Genomic DNA, 23,291 nt, shown 5'->3' with positions numbered 1-23,291 from the left:
GGTTATTGAGATTTCTCCTGGCAATCTTGATTCCAGCTTGTGTTTCTTCCAGCCCAGTGTTTCTCATGATGTACTCTGCATGTAAGTTAAATAAGCAGGGTGACAATATACAGCCTTGATGTACTCCTTTTCCTATTTGGAACCAGTCTGTTGTTCCATGTCCAGTTAGCAAATACCAAAAGGAAAATGTACAGTTAGAGTTCTGAAATGTAGAAATGGAGTGATGCCTCACCCCTACCAAGTGATCAAATTTAGCTTTACTAACAGCAGGAAAATCTAAGCTATGTGTCCTTTATAAAGTGTAATAAAGCGGTACACACATCTAACAAAAAATGCTTAAACTGAATCTAATCATAAAGGAAAAAAAATCTGACAGATCCAGAAAGAGGACTGTTCTACAAGATGACTGAGTCCTGACAAAATTCAATGACTTAATTTAAGAAGGAGAGTGTGGGGACATCCTTGGTGGTCTAGTGGTTAAGACTCCTTGCTTTCACTGCGTGGGGTGCCAGTTCATTCCTGGTTGGGGAAATGAGATCCCTACTGGCCACTGTGTGTGTGTTAGTCACTCAGTCGTGTTAGACTCTGTGACCCCATGGACTTTAGCCTGCCAGGCTCCCCTGTCCATGGAATCTTCTAGGCAAGAACACTGGAATGGGTTGCCGTTTCCTTCTTCCACAGGATCTTCCCCACCCAGGGACTGAACAGATTCTTTACTGTCTGAACCACTGTAGTGCAGCCAAAAAAATTAAAAATAAAAGAGTGAGGGAGGCTTTTCTAGAATAAAAAAGAACCGATTATAGCTCATGGTTTGAAAAAAGTGATGAAATGGTTATAAAAGGAATTTGGGGGACAACTAGAGAGAGATGTGAATATTACTATAAACTATTAATTTTCTTGGGTTTGATCATATATTGTGCTTATGTACTTTTTTTTTTCTAAACTTTAAAAAAATTTTGGCTACGCCTCCCGGCATACAGTTTCAGTTCAGTTCAGTTCAGTCGCTCAGTCGTGTCTGACTCTTTGCAAGCCCATGAATCACAGCACACCAGGCCTCCCCGTCCATCACCAACTCCTGGGGTTCACTCAAACTCATGTCCATCGAGTCGGTGATGCCATCTAACCATCTCATCCTCTGTCGTCCCCTTCTCCTGCCCCAAATCCCTCCCAACATCAGGGTCTTTTCCAATGAGTCAACTCTTCGCATGAGGTGGCCAAAGTACTGGAGTTTCAGCTTTAGCATCATTCCTTCCAATGAACACCCAGGACTGATCTCCTTTAACATGGACTGGTTGGACCTCCTTGCAGTCCAAGAGACTCTCAAGAGTCTTCTCCAACACCACAGTTCAAAAGCATCAATTCTTCGGCACTCAGCCTTCTTCACAGTCCAACTCTCACATCCATACATGACCACAGGAAAAACCATAGCCTTGACTAGACGGACCTTTGTTGGCAAAGTAACATCTCTGCTTTTCAATATGCTATCTAGGTTGGTCATAACTTTTCTTCCAAGGAGTAAGCGTCTTTTAATTTCATGGCTGCAGTCACCATCTGCAGTGATTCTGGAGCCAAAAAATATATAAATAAAGTCTGACACTGTTTCCACTGTTTCCCCATCTATTTCCCATGAAGTGATGGGACCAGATGCCATGATCTTAGTTTTCTGAATGTTGAGCCTTAAGTCAACTTTTTCACTCTCCACTTTCACTTTCGTCAAGAGGCTTTTTAGTTTCTCTTCACTTTCTGCCATAAGCATGGTGTTATCTGCATATCTGAGGTTATTGATATTTCTCCCAGCAATCTTGATTCGAGCTTGTGCTTCTTCCAGCCCAGCATCTCTCATGATGTACTCTGCATGTAAGTTAAATAAACAGGGTGACAATATACAGCCTTGATGTACTCCTTTTCCTATTTGGAACCAGTCTGTTGTTCCATGTCCAGTTCTAACTGTTGCTTCCTGACCTGCCTACAAATTTCTCAAGAGGCAGGTCAGGTGGTCTGGTATTCCCATCTCTTTCAGAATTTTCCACAGTTTCTTGTGATCCACACAGTCAAAGGCTTTGGCATAGTCAATAAAGCAGAAATAGATGTTTTTCTGGAACTCTGCCAGCGGATGTTGGCAATTTGATCTCTGGTTCCTCTGCCTTTTCTAAAACCAGCTTGAACATCTGGAAGTTCACAGTTCATGTATTGCTGAAGCCTGGCTTGGAGAACTTTAAGCATTACTTTACTAGCGTGTGAGATGAGTGCAATTGTGCGGTAGTTTGAGCATTCTTTGGCATTGCCTTTCTTTGGGATTGGAATGAAAACTGACCTTTTCCAGTCCTGTGGCCACTGCTGAGTTTTCCAAATTTGCTGGCATATTGAGTGCAGCACTTTCACAGCATCATCTTTCAGGATTTGAAATAGCTCAACTGGAATTCCATCACCTCCACTAGCTTTGTTCGTAGTGATGCTTTCTAAGGCCCACTTGACTTCACATTCCAGGATGTCTGGCTCTAGGTCAGTGATCACACCATCATGATTATCTGGGTCAGGAAGCTCTTTTTTGTACAGTTCTTCTGTGTATCCTTGCCATCTCTTCTTGATATCTTCTGCTTCTGTTAGGTCCATACCATTTCTGTCCTTTATCGAACCCATCTTTGCATGAAATGTTCCCTTGGTATCTCTAATTTTCTTGAAGAGATCTCTAGTCTTTCCCATTCTGTTGTTTTCCTCTATTTCTTTGCATTGATCACTGAAGAAGGCTTTCTTATCTCTCCTTGCTATTCTTTGGAACTCTGCATTCAGATGCTTATATCTTTCTTTTTCTCCTTTGCTTTTCGCTTCTCTTCTTTTCACAGCTATTTGTAAGGCCTCCCCAGACAGCCATTTTGCTTTTTTGCATTTCTTTTCCATGGGGATGGTCTTGATCCCTGTCTCCTGTACAATGTCATGAACCTCCATCCATAGTTCATCAGGCACTCTACCAGATCTAGTCCCTTAAATCTATTTCTTACTTCCACTGTATAATCATAAGGGATTTGATTTAGGTCATACCTGAATAGTCTAGTGGTTTTCCCCACTTTCTTCAATTTCAATCTGAATTTGGCAATAAAGAGTTCATGATCTGAACCACAGTCAGCTCCTGGTCTTGTTTTTGCTGACTATATAGAGCTTCTCCGTCTTTGGCTGCAAAGAATATAATCAATCTGATTTCGGTGTTGACCATCTGGGGTGATGTCCATGTGTAGAGTCTTCTCTTGTGTAGTTGGAAGAGGGTGTTTGCTATGACCAGTGCGTTCTCTTGGCAAAACTCTATTAGCCTTTGCCCTGCTTCATTCCATACTCCAAGGCCAAATTTGCCTGTTACTCCAGGTGTTTCTTGACTTCCTACTTTTGCATTCCAGTCCCCTATAATGAAAAGGACATCTTTTTTGGGTGTTAGGTCTAAAAGGTCTTGTAGGTCTTCATAGAGCCATTCAACTTCAGCTTCTTCAGCGTTATTGGTTGGGGCATAGGCTTGGATTACCGTGATATTGAATGGTTTGCCTTGGAAAGAAACAGAGATCATTCTCTCGTTTTTGAGATTGCATCCAAGTACTGCATTTCGGACTCTTTTGTTGACCATGCTGGCATACAGGGGGGGTCTTAATTCCCCAACCAAAGATGGAATCCCCGCCCTCTGCAGTGGAAGCACCAGCGTCTTATTAATCACTGGACCGCTAGGAAATTTCCCTCAGTTGTTCTTAGGAGATGCCTAAGTGAAGTTGCTCAGTCGTGTCCAACTCTTTGCGACTCCATGGACTATAGCCTACCAGGCTCTTCCGTCCATGAAATTTTCCAGGCAAGAGTACTGGAGTGGGGTGCCATTTCCTTCTCCAGGGTATCTTCCCGACCCAGGGATGAAACCTGGGTCTCACGCATTGCAGGCAGACGCTTTACCACCTGAGCCACCAGGGAATCAGTGTGCGGGACCGTGTGTATGGAGAGAGTGGGAGATAGGCCAAGTATTAGCAATTAATAAGCGGAGGATGGCTACGTGAATGCTCATTGTACAATTCTTTAAACTTTCCTGTTGCTATAAGCCTTTTTTTTTTTTTTTAATGGCGGGGACGTGGGATTATTGATTGGATAACACCTTTGGGAGAAGGCCAAGGGTAAATGCATACAGAGTGAGTGAAAGTCACTCAGTCCTGTCAGACTCTTTGCCACCCCATGGACTGTAGCCTGCCAGGCTCCTCTGTCCATGGGATTCTCCAGGCAAGAATATGGAGAAGGCAGCCATGCCCTCCTGCAGGGGATCTTCCTGACCCAGGGATCGAACCTGGGTCTCCCGCACTGCAGGCGGATTCTTTACCGTCTGAGCCCCCAAGGAAGCCCAATACATCCAGAAAGCGGGTGAAAACAGCCACTTCAGGAAAAAACCGGAAGAGACCTCTCAAACGCCCCACTTCCCGGGCCGTTTCCCTATTGGCGGTTCCAGTCACGTGGCAGAGTGGCCCCGCCCCTGCCCCAGAAGCCCGTGCGTGCGCACGCGCCGCCTGCAGTCTCTCAGCTTCTTCCGGGAGCGGGCACTGGGGGTGGAGGCCATGGAGGCCGAGCTTCCCCCGGTGGAAGAGCGACGGCGGCTGCGGGAGGAGCTGAGCGAGTTCGTGGAGAGCTGCCGGCGGACGCTGGAGGAGGTGACGGCGTCGCTGGGCTGGAGCCTGGACCGGCTGGAGCCCGGGGAGGAGGCGGCGGCGGCCGAGGTGAGAGGACCGCGGGGCCGTCGGCGGCGGGCAGGGCGCGGCGTCTGCAGGGCCAAGAGGGGGAGCGCGCGGGACTCGGGGGCTGTAGCCTCCCGGTCGCTCGCACCGCTCCCGGGGAAGCCGAGGAATCGCGGCGGGCCTGCAGTGAGATAAGCGGGCAGGCCTGGGGTGCTGCTTGGCGGCTTGCCGTGTCCTCCGCGCGTGGATTCCGCCTTGGCACCAGATGCGGGGTCGGGAGAACTGGGGAGTTGATGGGAAACAGTAGAAACAGTGACAGACATTATTTTGGGGGTCTCCAAAATCACTGCAGACAGTGACTGCAGCCATGAAATTAAAAGACGCTTGCTCCTTGGAAGAAAAGCTATGACCAACCTGGACAGCATGTTAAAAAGCAGAGAAGTTACTTTGCCAACAAAAGTCCTTCTAGTCAAAGCTATGGTTTTTCCAGTAGTCATCTATGGATGTGAGAGTTGGACAATAAAGAAAGCTCAGTGCCGAAGAATTGATGCTTTTGAACTGTGGTGTTGGAGAAGACTCTTGAGAGTCCCTTGGACTGCAAGGAGATCCCAAGAAGTCCATCCTAAAGGAAATCAGTCCTAAAAATTCATTGGAAGGACTGGTGTTGAAGCTGAAGCTCCAGTACTTTGGTCTCCTGATGCTAAGAACTGATTCATTTGAAAAGACCCTGATGCTGGGAAAGATTGAAGGCAGGAGAAGGGGATGACAGAGGATGAGATGGTTAGATGGCATCACCGACTCAGTGTACATGAGTTTGAGTAAACTCTGGGAGGGTGATGGACAGGAAGGCCTGGTGTGCTGCAGTCCGTGGGGTGGCAAAGCATTGAACACGACTGAGTGACTGGACTGAACTGAATCAGGTTCTGTGTCTGGAGAAGTGGGGAGTTGCGGGTCGCCTTCCTCTGCCACGAGATGGTGCACCTCTGACAGGGGTGGCAGCGTTCTAGGACTGTTGAAGGATTCGGTACCAGCAGCTCTCCCGGATGTTAGGATTGCTTTAGGAAGAGACATAGGCAAGTGTGTTAGGGTCAGCAATCGTGATCTTTAAAAATATGCATATTATTTACTTTGGCTGCGGCAGGCCTTAGTTGGAGGCACGCAAGCTCTTAGTTGCAGCTTGTGGGATCTAGTTCCCAAGCCAGGGATCGAACCCGGACCCCCTGAATTGGGAGCAGAGTCTTAGCCACGGGGACGACCAGGGAAGATTGGGAGCACAGAGTCCTAACCACGGGGACCACCAGGCAAGTCCTCAGTTGCTGTTGTTTTTAATGAGATGAAAGGAAGTGCTCATGTGGCATCATACTTCATGAGGCCTTCGTGAGGCCTACTATGCTTTACGGGTTTATGATTTTTTAAAAAACCCTTTCATTGTTTGGAGGTATAATTGAAGCTGTGAATTCCGTTGAGTGTAGCCTCCCAGGCCTTTCCACATCACTGTGCTCCCAGCAATGTAGTAAATTTAGATTTCTTTTATTAACAGTTAAATAGCTCTTTGTTTATGTCACTTACTGTACATTACCTCCTTTAGTACTCACAATGACCCTATGAGGTAGGTCCCCTCAGCCACCTTTTACAGATGAGAAAACGAACCGAGAGAGGTGAGCATTTGTCCCAGGACTCGTTGCTGTTAAGTGGTAGTCAGGATGGGAACCCAGGCATTCTACCCCTGAGAGTCTTGTGTGCCTCGTTGCTTCGCTGCCTCTCTACAACTCCACTCTAAAATTCCGAAATTCTTGGGAGTTCTGCAGTGGTCCGGTGGTTAAGGCTGCCTTCCAGTGCAGGGGTGCGGGTTCAGTCTCTAGTGAGGGGACTAAGGTTTCACATGCTGTGGGGTGTGGCCAGGAGTTAAAAAATAAAATGAAATTCTGATAATCAGTTGTGGGTGTGCATCTCATGTTTGCAAAACCAACACCTGATATTCAGGAGAGTGACTGGCATAAAGATCCTGGTAAGCGGCATTGCTAATTCCTAGACCAGTGCAGTACAGAAAGGCGGTGAATCTTCACTTCTCTGCTGGAGTGCTTTCATCCTGTAACTGAGTGCACAGCAGTCAGTTTCTACCCTCCAGTGACTGCTGGTGGTGAGGGGGATACAGAGAGTAGCCGCTGTGTGCTACAGTGTGAAAAAGTCTGTGAAGGGTGAGTCAGGATGGCTGGAGGGCATGCGGGTTATTGTAGGCTCTGGGGTGGACGGCCACAGCTTCCTTTGTAAGGTGAATTCTAAACTGACAGATGAAAGGAGCTAAATTAGCTAGGTGCAGCACAGAGAAAGCGTCAACAGCATGGGTAGAAATCCAGAGATAAGGCTATGCACAGAACAGGAAACCTTTGGAAGTTAAGCATAGCTAAGAGAGCTTGGGATGTGGGGGAAGAGGGGAACGGTGGCTGGTGGGGGCCAGAGCTTAAAGGTCCTTGTACAGCTGTGTTGAAGAATCTATATGTGTGTGTGTGTGTATATATATATATATATTTTTTTTTTTTTTTTTTTTAATGAGAACAGTAGGGGGAGACATGAAAGTACTTGAAGCCAAAGTGTTAGTTGCTCAGGCAACTAAATTTTAATTTAATAAAATTATAACTGCTTATGTTTATTGAATGTGTGCTATTTACCAGGCCCTGTCTGAATTGCTTTATGTGTATGAATTCAGGTATAATTTAATCTTCACCGTAGCTCTGTGTGAGTAGTCCTGCTGTTAGACCCATTTTACAGATGAAGAAACTGAGAGAAAGGAAGGCTCCTGACCTTGACTACATTCGTACGGTCATTAAGTGGCAGGCCTCGGATGCACCCTAGCTGTGGTGTGGAGAATGGAGGCAGAGGGAGCAGATGGCAGGGGCTCTTGTCACCTCGGATGGAGAGGACAGTGTCCTGCAGGGACTGGGGCAGGGGCGGGGATTATGGGTAAGGACCTCCGAGTTCCTCAGGGGGAGATGGTCGGTGAGGTTGTCCAGGCAGTGAGCGTACATACATCTTTCAGGAGGTGGGCTTTGAAGGGTTGGAGCGGGACAGAGGCTGTAAGGGGTAAAGAGAACCAGGGAGGTTGTTTTTTAACGTGTACGTACACTCACATGGGAAGTGGGGTGGAGAGGCTTACAGAAGAGGATGCAAAACATTTACTGGGATGGTTATTTCTTGAAAAATGATGTACCTTTTCCTTTGCTTCTGTTTGATCTTTATAGGATGAAGTTGCGATATGCCCGTATGATTCCAATCACCACATGCCTAGATCGTCTTTAGCAAAGCACATGATGTCTTGTAGATTGAGGAAACTGGGCTACACCAAAGAGGAAGAGGTACCGTATATTTATCATGTGTATGTCATGTGGTTCATGCGTTAGTAAATCCTCACAGTGTGGAAGGTGTAGTGTGAGGTTTTCTGAGAAAATAATAGTCATTTGTGAGGTGCAGTGGGATTTGCCTTGTTTTGCAAATGATTGCAAGAAATGCTTAAATGATACTAAACCTATTGTTGGTTTATGTCAAATATTAAAGTAATCATCTGATACTGAAGGACATTAAAATTTGTTTATTTATTTTTTTTTACCATTTAGGATATAATGTATAATTCTGACTTTTTCTATGAGAATGCGAACGTACCTTCAATTACTTTGAGTAAGTATTATTATAATTTTTAAATGTCTTAGTGAAGCTGTATGTGTATAGGTATTTATATTCATTTTTGAATTATCAGAAGAGTGGGCTTTGTAAGTATCCTGATGATTGATTAAGAAAGGTATTGCTTACAGTGACACTGGTTTACTCAATCTGAGATTTAGAGACCAGGTTTATAATGCACACCAGAAATCCTCTAGAGCATCCTACAATAGGGCACACGCCTGCCTTCTTGGTTATAACAAAACCTGGCCACACACATACGTTGAAGATAGAGCCAAGGATGGAAATGTGTTCTGAGTGTTCACCGATTACACAGAGATTAAAATCTTGGGCTCTGGAATCAGAATGCCTCATTTAACTAATTCTGTCACTAATAGTTGTGTGGCTTTCAGTAAGGTAATTAACCGATTTTTTTGCCTAGATTTCTTTGTAAAATAGGAATGATGCTAATAACACCTGTAAGGAGGATTAAATATCACATATGTAATATGGTTATCATACTGCCTGACACTTAGCTGGGATTCATGAAATGTTAGATATTACACTGGTTGCTAAAATTTGCGGCCGCAACTGCTGCGTGCTTGATTATATTAATAGTGTTTTCTGAACTGCTCAAAGTCTGGTTACTTATTGGATTCTGGTGGATCAGAAAGAATTCTGCATTCAGATGACCACAGCAGCAACGTGGGTTTTAAGATTCTGGAATGTTTCTCAGTATGCCCAGAGAGCTTGGATTATTGGAACCTAGTTAATAATTCCATTGTGGACACTGATGATTCATGTTGTGTTTATGGATTTTTTTTTTTTGACAGATAAGGACTCACAATTCCAGATAATTAAACAAGCCAGAGCTGCAGTTGGAAATGATGGTGATTATTATAATCAAAGTAAGTGGCATCATAGTTTGAGCTAATTAGTTAGACTGTTTTTCTTCCGTAGCGCATATCACTAATTTTCAAGAGAAATCTTGTGAAAACAGTTATGTGGAATAGGTTAAGCTTTCCATCTGACATTAGACTAAGTATTTGGTGTCAAATAAATGCCCTGAGTAGACTGTCTCACCCTGAGATTTCCGCTCTCATGAGCACTATTATTGTTGTTACTGTTTAGTTGCTTAGTCGTGTCTGGTTCTTTGAGACTGCATGGATTCTGGCCTGCCAGGCTCCTCTGTCCATGAGATTTCCCAGGCAAGAATCCTGGAGTGGGTTTCCATTTGCTTCTCCAGCGGATCTTCCCGACCCAGGCATTGAATCCCCACCTCCTGCATTGCAGGCAGATTTTTTTCCACCGAGCCACCTGGGGAGCCCCTCTCGAGAATTAGCCCGATGTTACATGTAAGGATGTTGAAGTGCAACATGAGAGGAAAGGCTCAGGCTGAGGAAGACCCAGCCCCGTCCCTGCCCCTCGTAGTGAAGCACGGACAGTGTTAGATGTACAATTTCAGAGGGTTGTGGGTACCTGGTGCCCAGCTTTGGAAGCTGGGGTAAGAGATGCTACCTAGGACTTCACTTTAGCAGAGACAAGCTTAGAATTTTAAGTTTCAGCTTTTAGGAAATTGGAAGAACTTCATCCTTCAAAATCATAGAAGTAAATGGGTAAATGGAATTAATAGATTTCTGACTCTAGGTAGAACATCCAGCCAAACCCTGACTGGCTCCTTTGATAAAGGTTCTCAGTTGTCTTTGAGCTTTCTGAAGGTACCTTTCTCTGAGTACCTAACCTTTTTCTTCCTTGTTTATGTTTAAGGTCATGACCCTGTTGTTGTAAGCCAGTATCTGGGCTCAGTTTCTCCCTCTATGGCATTGTGGCTTTGGAGGGAGGAAGTCTGTTAGTCTCAGTGTGTTGGTAGCAGCCAGAAGCATGTTTCCTGTGTTTGCTGTTTTGAAGGATCCATGTAGTTCCAGGTGTTACTCTTTGAGAGGGATGTTTGACTCTCATCTAACTCAAAGAGATACTGAGCTGTGGTCAGTTAAGCCTTTTTTGGCCATTATTCAGTTAAGACCCAGTTAAAAAGTAGAGGATTTTATTTGTGTGTTTTGGGAGAAGTTACTAGTTTTAACTTTATTTGATCTTAGCTAGTGAGATTTACTGAATTTATTTTATCTACTCCAGCATCTGTTTTTTTCAGATAAGGAAATAAACCCTGTCCAGCAGAGGTGATGAAAGAAATTTTGGGGTGTTTGTTCTAAAGTTCCTCAATACTTTGCTATTTTAGAAGAGATTCTTTTTGTTTTGTTTTTTTTTTCCAAAGCGCTCTTGTGTATTTCATTTCTCTTTGACATCATAGTTGTGATAGGTTAGACAAGTATTTTCTCTTCCATATTAGGTGAAGAAATAGAGGAACACAGAAGTGAGTTAACACTTTTGTGCTTTAATATAAGCTGGATTGAAAACCTAGCTCTGAATTTTGTGGATTTGAACTTTGAATTTGGTTCTTTACAAAAGCAAACAGTTACTTTAAATGAATAGTTCTTTCAGTAGATAAAAGGAACTTTGATTTTGGATTTTTGTACTGTCTTAATATTTAATTAATTGTTAAGGACAACTTGTTATATCATCTGTAATCCTCTTTTTAAAACTTTTTTTCATTTTATGTACAGCTCTGCAATTTCTCAATAGAGATGATTTTTTGTGGCCCACTTATGTCTTACACATTTAAAACTTTTTACCCCAGGACAAAAATCTCTTTAATATCTCATTGATGTTTACTTTGAAGGAATGACTAACATGAGCAGCTTTACATTTTCCATATAATTAATATTTTGTTGGTTATGTACTAAATTTTAAGTTTCTTATATTTTCATTTCATTGGTCATATCAGGCCCAAACTCAAGGTATAGAATTCTCAACCTGTTAATCTTTGTCAAAGCTTGAACAGGCATTAGATCTACCTATTTACTTTCAGATGTAGTTATGTTGGAATAAACAGTCATTTTATATTTGATGATCTTTTTCCTTCAATATTAAAAATTCAAGTCGCTGTACTTGAATTTCATGACATCTGTGTGGCTGGTGGCCATGATTTGAACATGAGTTATCGGGCTAAAGCATCCTAAAGAGATGGAGATGACGGTTCTAACCCTGATCTTTTTCTCCCACTTGTGAGACTTCAGCGGATCATTTTATCTATAACAGCCTCATTTCTGCGTCTCATGTTAGGAAATTGACTTAGTATGAATTCTTCACAAGATTCTGAATCCGTATCTTCGACACAAGTTAATATTTAATACTGTTAAATATATCGTTATTTAATGTTAACATTATTGATATTTAATATTGTATTTCGCACATGTGAGATGGCATGTGATGGCCACCAGGACTAACGGAAGAATGAGAGTTCCAGTTACCGAGAAAGTAGAGTGGAGTTTCAGTCTGGGGTGATGGCAGAGTTCTGGCGGTGGGCAGAACTGACGGTGCGAATAGGAAGGGTGTGCTGACTGCCGCCGAGCTCTCCACCCAAAATGGGTCAGATGGCAGATTCCACGTTGTGTCTATTTTATGGCAATTTTTAAAAACTATTCTTAAAAAAGTACATAGAGGGTCACAGTTAGTATGACGACAGCTCATTCAGATAGATCTCCAAATCTTATAGAAACTTCATCTGAACTTTTTACGTTTTGTGGAAATGTGAGCTTCTTTATTTTTTTCTTTTGTCAGAAATATCTATGTTCTGAATGATTTGAATGCCGTTTGTTGTTTAACTTTTCCTGTACTTTTTCTTTTTCAGTAATTGGGGTGAGTATAAAGAGGAATTAGGAACCTGAATGTACTCCTTATTTAAAGATATGCAGTATCCTTTTTGCAAATGATATCCTTTTAAAAGTATCATTCAAATTTCTAAACTTTATCTTAATCACTGTCAAAACATTATAGTGTTGACTTGGAATTTTAGTTGAATTTCAAAGACTTTAAGTATCAGTCTTGACCAGACAGAAATTTTAAGATGAATAAAGAAAACTCCAAAATATTTTAAGGAGGAAGTTACACTGCTTTGCTTACAAAGAACAGGCAAAGGTTTGTGTGCAACGTGTTTTAAAATACATCAGTGTTCTTTTCATCTTTGTTTTTCTTCCAAAATATGTAGCCTATAATCATATAAATTAGGTTTATCAAAGATAACTCACTTTTGTATTACTAAATGAAGTGTTCAAAGTCTGGCTGCATAGAGGGGCTTTTCCTCGTGTTTGCCAGAATTAGAGTAGGAGGGATTGACAGTGGGGAACCCTTCCTGCCCGCTAATTCAGAACCTCTTACTAGTAAGATCGTCACCCATCGCTGTTACTGCACGCCCCCGGTTCAGTGTAGCTCTCCTGGTAACTTAGAGCCTGTGACGTCGTCCCTCTTCTCGCGCGTCACCCTTAGTTCATGGTGGGCTCGAGTGTGAATTCTTGCTTTGCCACTTCGTAAGTATCTGAGAAGAGCTACTGGTTATATATTGCCCTGTGAACCTGAGTGATGACTTTAGGGTGACCTGGCAAACATTAAAAGGATTCCTTTAGTAGCTGGTGTTCTTTGTTTGCATTCATGGATAATGAAGTCTAGAAAGAATCTTTTTAAATTGCTTTATTTACAGTTACAGTAATTTTTTATTTCTTTGAGAAAATTTGAATCTCAAAACTTTTCTTCAATGTTTAATACATCGTATCAAGGTATTGTATTTACTTTTTTTCATTAATGAGCAGATTATAGAAAGTTCTGTGATTTGGGGGGATGGGGCACTTGCTGTTGACAACTTTCTTCAGTTCGGTGAAGCCAGCCTGCTGCTGCTGCTGAAAATTAAAAGAAGTTTTAGTCTCAGTGTGTCTGTCTCTGATCTGAGGAAGTTTGGGATTTCTGCTCCTTGGTCCGTAGCTCTAAGTCATTGCCCAAATGGGATATATTTTGACTGAACCATATCGCTTGGTGTCTCATAAATATGTTTTTAACACATTTTTTGTATTTCTATATTTTATTTTCAAGGGGGCTGTAATGTGTATTTCCTATTAAAATCATTTTCCTTCACCTTTTGTGCGGAAAAGCGTATATAGAGAAAATTCATATCTACTTTTACAGTATGGGGAACCTTTTAAAAGTTTTTTTTTTTTTCCCCAATGGGCAAATTGTCTTATGGTTATTACTGTTGCCTTCATGGGATCTGTCCTAACACTGTTGGGGGGAATAGCCCACACCCACGTCCGCCCTTTCTGTGGATGCAGCATTCGGGATAGAGTCAGTGTTGGCCATTAGCACACAGGTGGCTGTTCTGCATGTTCAGGGACTGCTACGAAAACAAATGGTTTGTGTTAATTAAACGTCACATTGTTACCGTGCACGTTTAAAGGTGAGTATCGTGGGTCGTAAATCCAGAGCTTCATGTATTATTTATCCTTGTGATCTTATTTTTACTCTAGGGCTGTATTCTTCATTGCCTATTGAAGTTCCTCTGAATCACAAACGGTTTGTTTGTGATCTCACTCAAGCCGATCGTCTTGCCCTCTACGATTTTGTAGTCGAGGAAACAAAGAAAAAACGCTCAGATTCTCAAATTATCGAAAATGACAGCGATCTCTTTGTAGACTTGGCTGCCAAAGTCAATCAAGGTTTGAGATGAATATCTTAGTTTTCTATTTCTTAATTGTCATTTCGTCCTTTAAGTGTTATTAAGATGATTTGTCAGGCCATTTTGAGTTGGAATAGAATGGTTTTGTATCATCTGATATTAACATATGTTCAGGTGTTTACTTAGTACTTGAAATTTTGTTCTCTGATTGTTACACCAAGCATACCTTTTTTCCGTAAGAATGTTACTTAGAACTGGGCTGTTACTTTAATCTCTGTACTTAAAACACTCTTTATGTTCAACTAATGGCTAGAGAAAAGGAATGATATAAAATAGTCCATTTATACAACATAAAATATTTGAAGTGCTACATTAAAATATAAAATATCAGATGATTATGGTGTTCCTTCCCTCTAATTCATAAGAATTTAGAGTTTCTGATGATGTAATAATTTCATTTTGTTCTTTTATTAGATAATAGTCGAAAAAGTCCAAAATCTTACCTTGAAATCCTGGCAGAAGTGAGAGATTACAAAAGAAGACGCCAGTCCTATAGAGCTAAGAACGTTCACATAACCAAGAAGTCATACACCGAGGTAAGTTCTGCATGATTGTGTACAGCCTTGTTGAACACACAGGTTTCCCGTACGCAGTCATTGCCTGTCCCGTGGTTTCCACAGTTGCCAAGAGGTTTTCTGAGAGGACGAGGCTCCACTGTGGTCACGTCTGATTTGTATCTGCTCCATCACATTCAGACCCAGCCTTCACCAGGCAAAGGCTCTCCAGGGTACAAAGACCTTACGTAAAGAGGTTGTACAGTCTTACAAAAATACTGCTTTTGAGAAAGTGATACTGCATCATGATGAGAACATAGATTTGGGCTGTAGACAGACCCAGGCTTGAGTTTTGATTCTGTAATTTATTACTGTCTGTTTGACCTGGGCAAATGATTTGAGCTTTTTAAGATTGAGATTTTTTTCATTTTTGCAGGGTTATCGTGAGATGTAATGGAAATAATGCTTATGGACGAAGGAATTTTTAATAAATAGCTTTTTTTGGCAGAAACTTAGTCCTTTTATGTACTCTACTAAACATTTGGGCTTAAGAAGTGTTTTGGTATAAATTATTTGTAACTTACAGTATTATGTATATAATAAAATTTAAGTGTGTTGCTGCTACTGCTGCTAAGTCGCTTCAGTCGTGTCCGACTCTGTGTGACTCCATAGATGGCAGGCCACCAGGCTCCCCCGTCCCTGGGATTCTCTAGGCAAGAACACTGGAGTGGGTTGCCATTTCTTTCTCCAGTGCATGAAAGTGAAAAGTGAAAGTGAAGTTGCTCAGTTGTATCCAACTCTTCGCAACCCCATGGACTGCAGCCTACCAGGCTCCTCCGTCCATGGGATTTTCCAGGCAAGAGTACTGGAGTGGGGTGCCATTGCCTTCTCCGTTAAGTGCATTAATCCGTGATTTAATTGCTAAGTTGTGTCCCTGACTCTTCCACCCCATGACCTGTGCCCCACCAGGCTCCTCTGTCCATGGGGTTTCCCAGGCAAGGATACTGGATTCCTCCTCCAGGGTATCTTCCCGACCCAAGGAGTGAACCCCATCTCCTGCACTGGTAGGTGGATTCTTTACCACTGAGCCACCAAGGAAGCCCGTTATCTGCATATGATCTCTGTTTATTTTACACCCACTCACTCCCACTCTCCTCCTGCCCCAGCAGTCGGTGGTCTGGGAGCAGGTCCCGGATGTCTTTCATCTGTAAAAACGTCCATGTTTCCCACCCTTTTAGTGGTTTATCGTATCTCAGTGGCCTCCAACGTACAGATGAGTTGCGCTACTGCAGACAGGACACAGGACTCGCTCGTGTGTGTCCTTCTCCCAGATCACCCAGGGTTGACTCGTGCCCCCTTCCTGCGTGTGCACTCTTGTCTTTCTGCGCGTGATTTCTAAACTCTTCAGGCTGAGTTAACACGTGTCATCATCGTGTGCCCCTGAATCCTCACTGTGTTGCCTGTTTGTGTTTCCTAGACTCCACACCTCCCACAGTCCGCCGTATCGTAGCTCTCTGGAAATGTTTAACTGATCGCGAGCAGTACCGTCTGCTCGTTTCTCAAGCAGCTTTCTTACCTGGCAGTTGGTTCCCCCCCGCCCGCAGGTGATCCGGGACGTGATCAACGTGCATATGGAGGAGCTGAGCAGCCACTGGCAGGAGGAGCAGGAGAAGGAGGCAGATGGGGCGGACAGGTATGTCGTCGTGTCTCGGTGGAAGCGGTCCTCTGTCGAGTCTGTTGACTGTCACTGTCCAGCTGGGTCCGAGCACCTCCAAGACCAGTCACAGCACACTGTGATTCATCCAGAGGCTTCTTCCTCTTCCTGTTTCCACAGTCGTAAAACATACCATGCAGAGCTGTGTTTCTTTGCCTGTCCTCTTACTGGAGTGCAAGATTATGCATATTTACTTGGTCTCTGCTATAGAATGTTGGGCTCGAGGCTGGTCTGTCGTGGAGACCAGTGGTTGAAACTAGTTGACGACCATTCTTTCTGTCTCAGGAGCGAAGAAAGACGGTCGGCCTCAGTGGACTCGAGGCATTCCGGGGGGAGCCATCTGGACGGCGAGTGTTCACGGCATAGACGGGACCGAAGTCGGAGCCCACACAGGCGGAAAAGAAATAAGGACAAGGACAGAGGTTGGGACTCCCGGAGAAGGAAGGAGAGGTAAGCCCGGTGGGGCGTCGTTTGTTGCCGAGCTGTTTGCTTCTGACACATGGACAGTCCTTCCGTCACAGGCCATGTCGAGAAGATGGAGTGTGAGCACCGCGAGGTCCGGGAGCAAACAGCCTGTGAGGGTCCTTCACGTGTGTCCCGTTGCAGGGCGGCTGTCCACAGCTCTGCGGGCGTGGCTCGGTCCGCCTGCTGGGACCTGGTTTCCCTTTGTCATTAACTGCTTCTCAGCAAGACACAGGAAAGGAATGTCTGGGCAGAAGGGTGGCTGCGTTGCAGAGGTGTTTGCCTGGGTCTTCCTTCCGTCCCTCAGTATCTGCCCCTCCCTTCCTGTTTTCCTGTCATCGTTCTTTCCTTCTCTTGCTAATCCCTCAGATAAAGGGTGTTACTGAGTCAGAGGAAGGCCCAGGCTTTATGGCACTCAGCTCGGCCCTTGTTGGGATTCCTGATAGAGGTTTGATCAGTGGGGAGATATAAAGTGATACTGAGATAATGCAGGTTGGCGGAGGCCTGTTCGTGTGTCCCAGCCGCTTAGTGGACACACGAATCACTCTGTGGACCTTAGCTTGGCCAGGTCTGCCCCTGGATTCATCTGTTTTCCGCTCTGCTCACCTGCCCCCACGCGTCTGTCCTGGTTGGCGATGACCGGCATCCATCCTCCTAAGCCAGAACTCGAGAGCTTGCTAGCCGCTGCCTCACTCCTCGCCGTCTGGGCTGGCTGTCATCGGTCCTGCGTGACGGGGCCCCTCTCACGCTCCCTGCTCCTCCGCCCTGAGCTCTGTCCTCTGGGAGTTTTCCTGGTTGTTCTGTCTCTATGCTGGTGTGTGTGGACCTGTCCCTCCCCAGCTGCTGGAGTGAGCCTTCACCTCTCAGGGCCTTTCAGCAGCCGAATGCTCGTGGTTTACAGCAGCTCTCGAGGCCTCCGGGAGCAGGGCACTCGGCCCTCCACTCTGTGTTTTGCCCACACCCCTTGATTCCATAGCGTCTGCCCTAGCCAGCCCGGGCCACGCACTGTTCCTCGTCCCCGCCGTGCCTCATCCGTGCCTTTCCACCTCCTGTTCTGCTGCCCCTTTGTTCTTTTAAACTCCTCCTCAGCCTTTAAGATGCAGCTTCGTCATTTCCGCGAAGCCTTTTTTTCCCCATCTTGTTGCCACTCTGCCCAGCACCTGCGTTTCATTGACCTTAAGTTATTTTTCTCCGTACTGGACTGAGCTCGTTGCAGGCAGGTCCGTGTCTTGTTTAGTGTCATTTGCACAGTGCTTGTCTAAAAGTAAGATCTTAAGTGGTATCTCTTCAGGATCAGTGGTGATCAGGAATCAGGCTTATTGGTTGAATAATTCTGCTCATCTTGTTATCATTCAATTCGTAGGTTTAAAGCTAGCTATGAGTTCAAAATGTGAAGTAGTTTCTTGGTAGTCCCTTTTGATTCATTTACTGAAGGATAACCTCTGGTCATTGCGTACACATCAACTCTTGATTAATTAAAGAAAATTGTGCTTTTTCTGGTTTCTTAGTTCTTCCTCCTCTTAAGTAATTTTTGACATGTCCAATCAGTCCCTGTTGACTGATACACGTTCAGATCAGATCAGTCGCTCAGTCATGTCCAACTCTTCGCGACCCCATGAATCGCAGCACGCCAGGCCTCCCTGTCCATCACCAACTCCCAGAGTTCACTCAGACTCATATCCATCAAGTCAGTGATGCCATCCAGCCATCTCATCCTCTGTCGTCCCCTTCTCCTCCTGCCCCCAATCCCTCCCAGCATCACAGTCTTTTCCAATGAGTCAACTCTTCGCATGAGGTGGCCAAAGTACTGGAGTTTCAACTTTAGCATCATTCCTTCCAAAGAAATCCCAGGGCTGATCTTCAGAATGGACTGGTTGGATCTCCTTGCAGTCCAAGGGACTCTCAAGAGTCTTCTCCGACACCACAGTTCAAAAACATCAATTCTTCGGTGCTCAGCTTTCTTCACAGTCCAACTCTCACATCCATACATGACCACAGGAAAAACCGTAGCCTTGACTAGACAGACCTCTGTTGGCAAAGTAATGTCTCTGCTTTTGAATATGCTATCTAGGTTGGTCATAACTTTCCTTCCAAGGAGTAAGCGTCTTTTAATTTCATGGCTGCAGTCACCATCTGCAGTGATTTTGGAGCCCAGAAAAATAAAGTCTGACACTGTTTCCACTGTTTCCCCATCTATTTCCCATGAAGTGATGGGACCAGATGCCATGATCTTTGTTTTCTGAATGTTGAGCTTTAAGCCAACTTTTTCACTCTCCACTTTCACTTTCATCAAGAGGCTTTTGAGTTCCTCTTCACTTTCTGCCATGAGGGTGGTATCATCTGCATATCTGAGGTTATTGATCTTCTCCCGGCAATCTTGATTCCAGCTTGTGCTTCTTCCAGTCCAGCGTTTCTCATGATGTACTCTGCATATAAGTTAAATAAACAGGGTGACAATATACAGCCTTGATGTACTCCTTTTCCTATTTGGAACCAGTCTCTTGTTCCATGTCCAGTTCTAACTGTTGCTTCCTGACCTGCATACAGATTTCTCAAGAGGCAGGTCAGGTGGTCTGGTATTCCCATCTCTTTCAGAATTTTCCACAGTTTCTTGTGATCCACACAGTCAAAGGCTTTGGCATAGTCAATAAAGCAGAAATAGATGTTTTTCTGGAACTCTCTTGCTTTTTCGATATCCAGCGGATGTTGGCAATTTGATCTCTGGTTCCTCTGCCTTTTCTAAAACCAGCTTGAACATCAGGAAGTTCACAGTTCACATATTGCTGAAGCCTGGCTTGGAGAATTTTGAGCATTACTTTACTAGCGCGTGAGATGAGTGCAATTGTGCGATAGTTTGAGCATTCCTCGGCATTGCCTTTCTTTGGGATTGAATGAAAACTGACCTTTTCCAGTCCTGTGGCCACTGCTGAGTTTTCCAAATTTGCTGGCATATTGAGTGCAGCACTTTCACAGCATCATCTTTCAGGATTTGAAATAGCTCAACTGGAATTCCATCACCTCCACTAGCTTTGTTCGTAGTGATGCTTTCTAAGGCCCACTTGACTTCACATTCCAGGATGTCTGGCTCTAGGTCAGTGATCACACCATCGTGATTATCTGGGTCGTGAAGATCTTTTTTATACAGTTCTTCTGTGTATTCTTGCCATCTCTTCTTAATATCTTCTGCTTCTGTTAGGTCCATACCATTTCTGTCCTTTATTGAGCTCATCTTTGCATGAAATGTTCCTTTGGTATCTCTGATTTTCTTGAAGACCCTGGTCTTTCCCATTCTGTTGTTTTCCTCTGTTTCTTTGCATTGATCGCTGAGGAAGGCTTTCTTATCTCCTCTTGCTATTCTTTGGAACTCTGCATTCAGATGTTTATATCTTTCCTTTTCTCCTTTGCTTTTCGCTTCTCTTCTTTTCACAGCTATTTGTAAAGCCAATAGTCTCAAAACCTAAACATGGATGATTTCCTTTAGTGAGGATAAGTTGAGTGTCAGCAGGAAGTACTCTTTGAGACCCACCCTGAGGTGGGATGACCTGCAGGGAGCTGAGCTGGGAGCCGGGATACGGAGCTCAGAGCTCTGAGTTCCTCCTGTGACTCCAGAGTCCTGTTTGAAGTGAACTGTAAGGTCATCCACCTTGTACATATATTTTAAAGCACAGCTTTAAAAAAATCCATTTCCTGTATCCTCATCTCAGTTTTGTCCTGTATTTTTAGTGATGCTTTTTTTGCTTTACTCTTTTAAAAAAAAACCCAAAAACTGTTCTGTTTTAAATGCATGTTTTAACTTGCTCTGGTTTATATCTGATGTAAATACATTGCTGTGAACTATTATTTTAAAGCTTTGGTCATGTTTTTTCACCTCTTTCGTTTCAGGGATGGGGAAAGACATCACAGTCACAAAAGAAGAAAGCAAAAAATGTAAAGCGGAGTGTCTGTGCACACGGTAATTAGGCCTGGGCCCGGGTGACCAGCACGCTGGTGTCTGGCGTCATTGCTTTCAGTAGGAGCATGTGCTTGTTGGCCGTTCAGTGCTCATATCATTATTTTTCAATAAACACTTCTCACAGCATGAGTACATGATGATGCTCTAGGGCTTCGTCTTCCTAGTTGATCGCCTTTTGTTGCTGATTGTGTTTCATTGTCTTTTTTTTTTTTGTATAATTTATATATCAAAATATTCTTTAAAGTGTGTATTTAAGCTGTGTAACTAATAAATAAATGCATTCTTACTGTAGAAAATTAAAGCTTACAGATAAGGCCAAACAAGCCCTGGAGCACCACCTGTGGCCCCCTCGGGGGTAACGACTGGTGAACTGTAGCAGAGAAGAGAACCCAAATACGCATCAGAAGAGGAAGGGCAGACTCGTGATAGAGCAGCATATCAGACTTGAAGAGAGTTTTTTAAACTGTATTATCATGAATAGATCTAAGAGACATGATGCTAAATGAAGAAAAGCAAGTTTCAGAAACACATCCAAGTTCCATCTGTGTAAAGAACAGCAGTGCACGTTTCTGTGACTTCTTACATGTATATTAGTCACTCATTTGTGTCTGACTCTTTTGTGACCCTGTGGTTTGAAGCCCACCAGACTCCTCTGTCCATGGGGATTCTCCAGGCAAGAATACTGGAGTGGGTTGCCGTTCCCTTCTCCAGGGGAACTTCTCGGCCAAGGGATTGAACCCGGATCTCCTGCATTGGCAGGCAGATATTTTTACCATCTGGCCACCCTATATGTATGTAAATATATTTTTAAAGGTTCAGAAGAACTTTCAAACTCGACAGTGGTTACTTGGGGGAGGAGGTATAGATGGGAGAAAGGATGGGAACCAGGATTGGAAGGTGGTCAGAGGGAAGTTTAGCTTTATCCACAATTTTAATTATTCATGTTAATTTTTTAATAATGTAGTATTTGTGTTTCACTTGTTAATTAAAAATAACTGTCCTTTTTTTTTGTAAATCAGCTTTATTAAGGAACTGTTTACATATAATGAAATTCATTCACTTTAAGTGTACATTTCATTAAGTTTTGATAGACTTATGCCCCGCCTCCATGTAACCTTCATCTCAGTCAAAATAGAGAACGTTTGTCTCCCTCAGGTTCCCTCAGAGCCCTTTTCCCAGTTTCTCCACCAGCAGCCCTAGACAGACTCGGCTCTGGTTTTTGTTGCTGTTGATGAGAAACGTCTTTCCCAGGATCCATGTAAACGGAACGCTCCTGCACACTTCTGGCTGCGTCTGTACAGGTTGGTCTGAGCTGTGTCACACGACTGAAGCGACTTAGCAGCAGCCGCAGCCTGTCCTCATATTGTGCTGTACACTGGATCGTTCAGGTGAAAGTTTGGCCTGAAATGTTAAACCTTGTACATGAAGAGCGGTGTCTTGAATCCGGGGAACCCAAGTTAAAGATTCCCCAGTGAATTCCACATAGAAATAAAACCTTGATCATTTGAGTCTGTAATGGACAACGCCAGGAAGGTCGACTGTATCTAGATCCGATTGGCTGCTGGGCCAATGTATGGAAGAAGCACTGATTTATAAGGAGGGAATCACCTTAGCAGTATGAAGCCCTGTTAGTGCCATTGTAGGTAATTTCCAAGTGCAAAATTCACATTTAAAAGTCTTCAAAGACTTTGGAGTTGACATAATTTTGAGCTGTATGAAATTTCTACTTTTGTAGGTCAGATCCATTTGATCAAGTTTCATGTAATATAACAGTTTATAATGTTTGTTATGATTTCAGTGACTTTACTAACTGGAAGACAGTTTACTAAAGAGTAAAACTGAAAGATGTACTTGGGCTTTTAGTGTGAGAGGGGGAAGGAGTGGGGGAGGTGGGACGGGAAAAATAGGATGGTGTGCGTGCTTTAATGGATCGCTAGATTCACTTGTGTGCAAGAAACTGCCAAGTTTTTGTTCAGGTGACTGTTCATGAGGTGTATCTGTATAGTCTACTTGTCTTTGGTTTTAGTATCAAGATAATGATGGCTGGGAAACTTCTTTTTCTCTTATCTGGGACTGTGAAAAATTGGTATCATTCCTTCTTCGGTGTTCGGTAGAATTTATAAGTGAAGCCATTTGGAACTAGAGTTTTCTTTGTGGGAAAGTTTTATCTATGAATTTAACGAAATGAATCTATTTCAAGTATCTATTTCTTCTTGAATAAACTTAAATAGAAAAAAATTGAATCAAGGCCAAATGAAGCAGAAGGAAGATAACAGGAGCATAAATTAATGAAATAGAAAACTGAAAAGCAATACAGAAAGAAAGAAAAGCTGGTTTTTCAGAAAGATGAATAAACTTGATAAGCCTCTAGGCTGAAGGATCTAGCCAGGAGGAGGTGGGGGGAAGACAAGTTACTGATACCAAGAATGAATGTGGAGATGTTGCTATAGATTCTACAGACTTTTAAAATGATGAAAAGGAAATATGAACAATATACCAGTAAATTCAACAATTTAGATGAAATGGGTAAATTCTTTGAAATGCACACTCCCTGCAGTTGGAAGCATAGTGTCTTAACCACTGGACAACCAGGGAGATTATGAAGAAATTTAATAAAACGTGTAAGACCTGCATGCTGAAAATGATGCATCTTGCTGAGCAAAATTAAAGATTCAAATGAAGAGACACTGAAGCCGAGGGTGGTCAT

General features: G+C 43.4%; 1 protein-coding gene across 3 annotated transcripts; it reads left to right on the top strand.

Annotated features, from left to right (window-relative positions):
- The first annotated feature begins 4,521 nt into the window (after window positions 1-4,521).
- On the top strand, window positions 4,522-23,215 carry SNRNP48 (small nuclear ribonucleoprotein U11/U12 subunit 48). Of its 3 annotated transcripts, none has more exons than XM_061398918.1 (10): window positions 4,522-4,730; window positions 7,928-8,041; window positions 8,300-8,360; window positions 9,176-9,250; window positions 13,754-13,942; window positions 14,377-14,498; window positions 16,061-16,149; window positions 16,456-16,620; window positions 20,515-20,584; window positions 20,887-23,215. In XM_061398918.1, the coding sequence occupies exons 1-9, from the start codon at window positions 4,572-4,574 to the stop codon at window positions 20,561-20,563; spliced, it is 1,023 nt and encodes a 340-aa protein (XP_061254902.1). In that variant the 5' UTR covers window positions 4,522-4,571; the 3' UTR covers window positions 20,564-20,584; window positions 20,887-23,215. The 3 variants fall into 3 exon arrangements, with proteins under 3 accessions (XP_061254902.1, XP_061254901.1, XP_061254900.1); XM_061398917.1 differs by having other exon boundaries at window positions 20,877-23,215; XM_061398916.1 differs by having other exon boundaries at window positions 20,515-21,593.
- Window positions 23,216-23,291: the final 76 nt, after the last annotated feature.

Source organism: Bos javanicus, chromosome 23, assembly GCF_032452875.1.
Source record: "Bos javanicus breed banteng chromosome 23, ARS-OSU_banteng_1.0, whole genome shotgun sequence".
Taxonomy (NCBI): domain Eukaryota; kingdom Metazoa; phylum Chordata; class Mammalia; order Artiodactyla; family Bovidae; genus Bos; species Bos javanicus.
The sequence above is the reverse complement of the archived record's forward strand: the minus strand, read 5'-3'. Positions and strand labels throughout refer to the sequence as shown.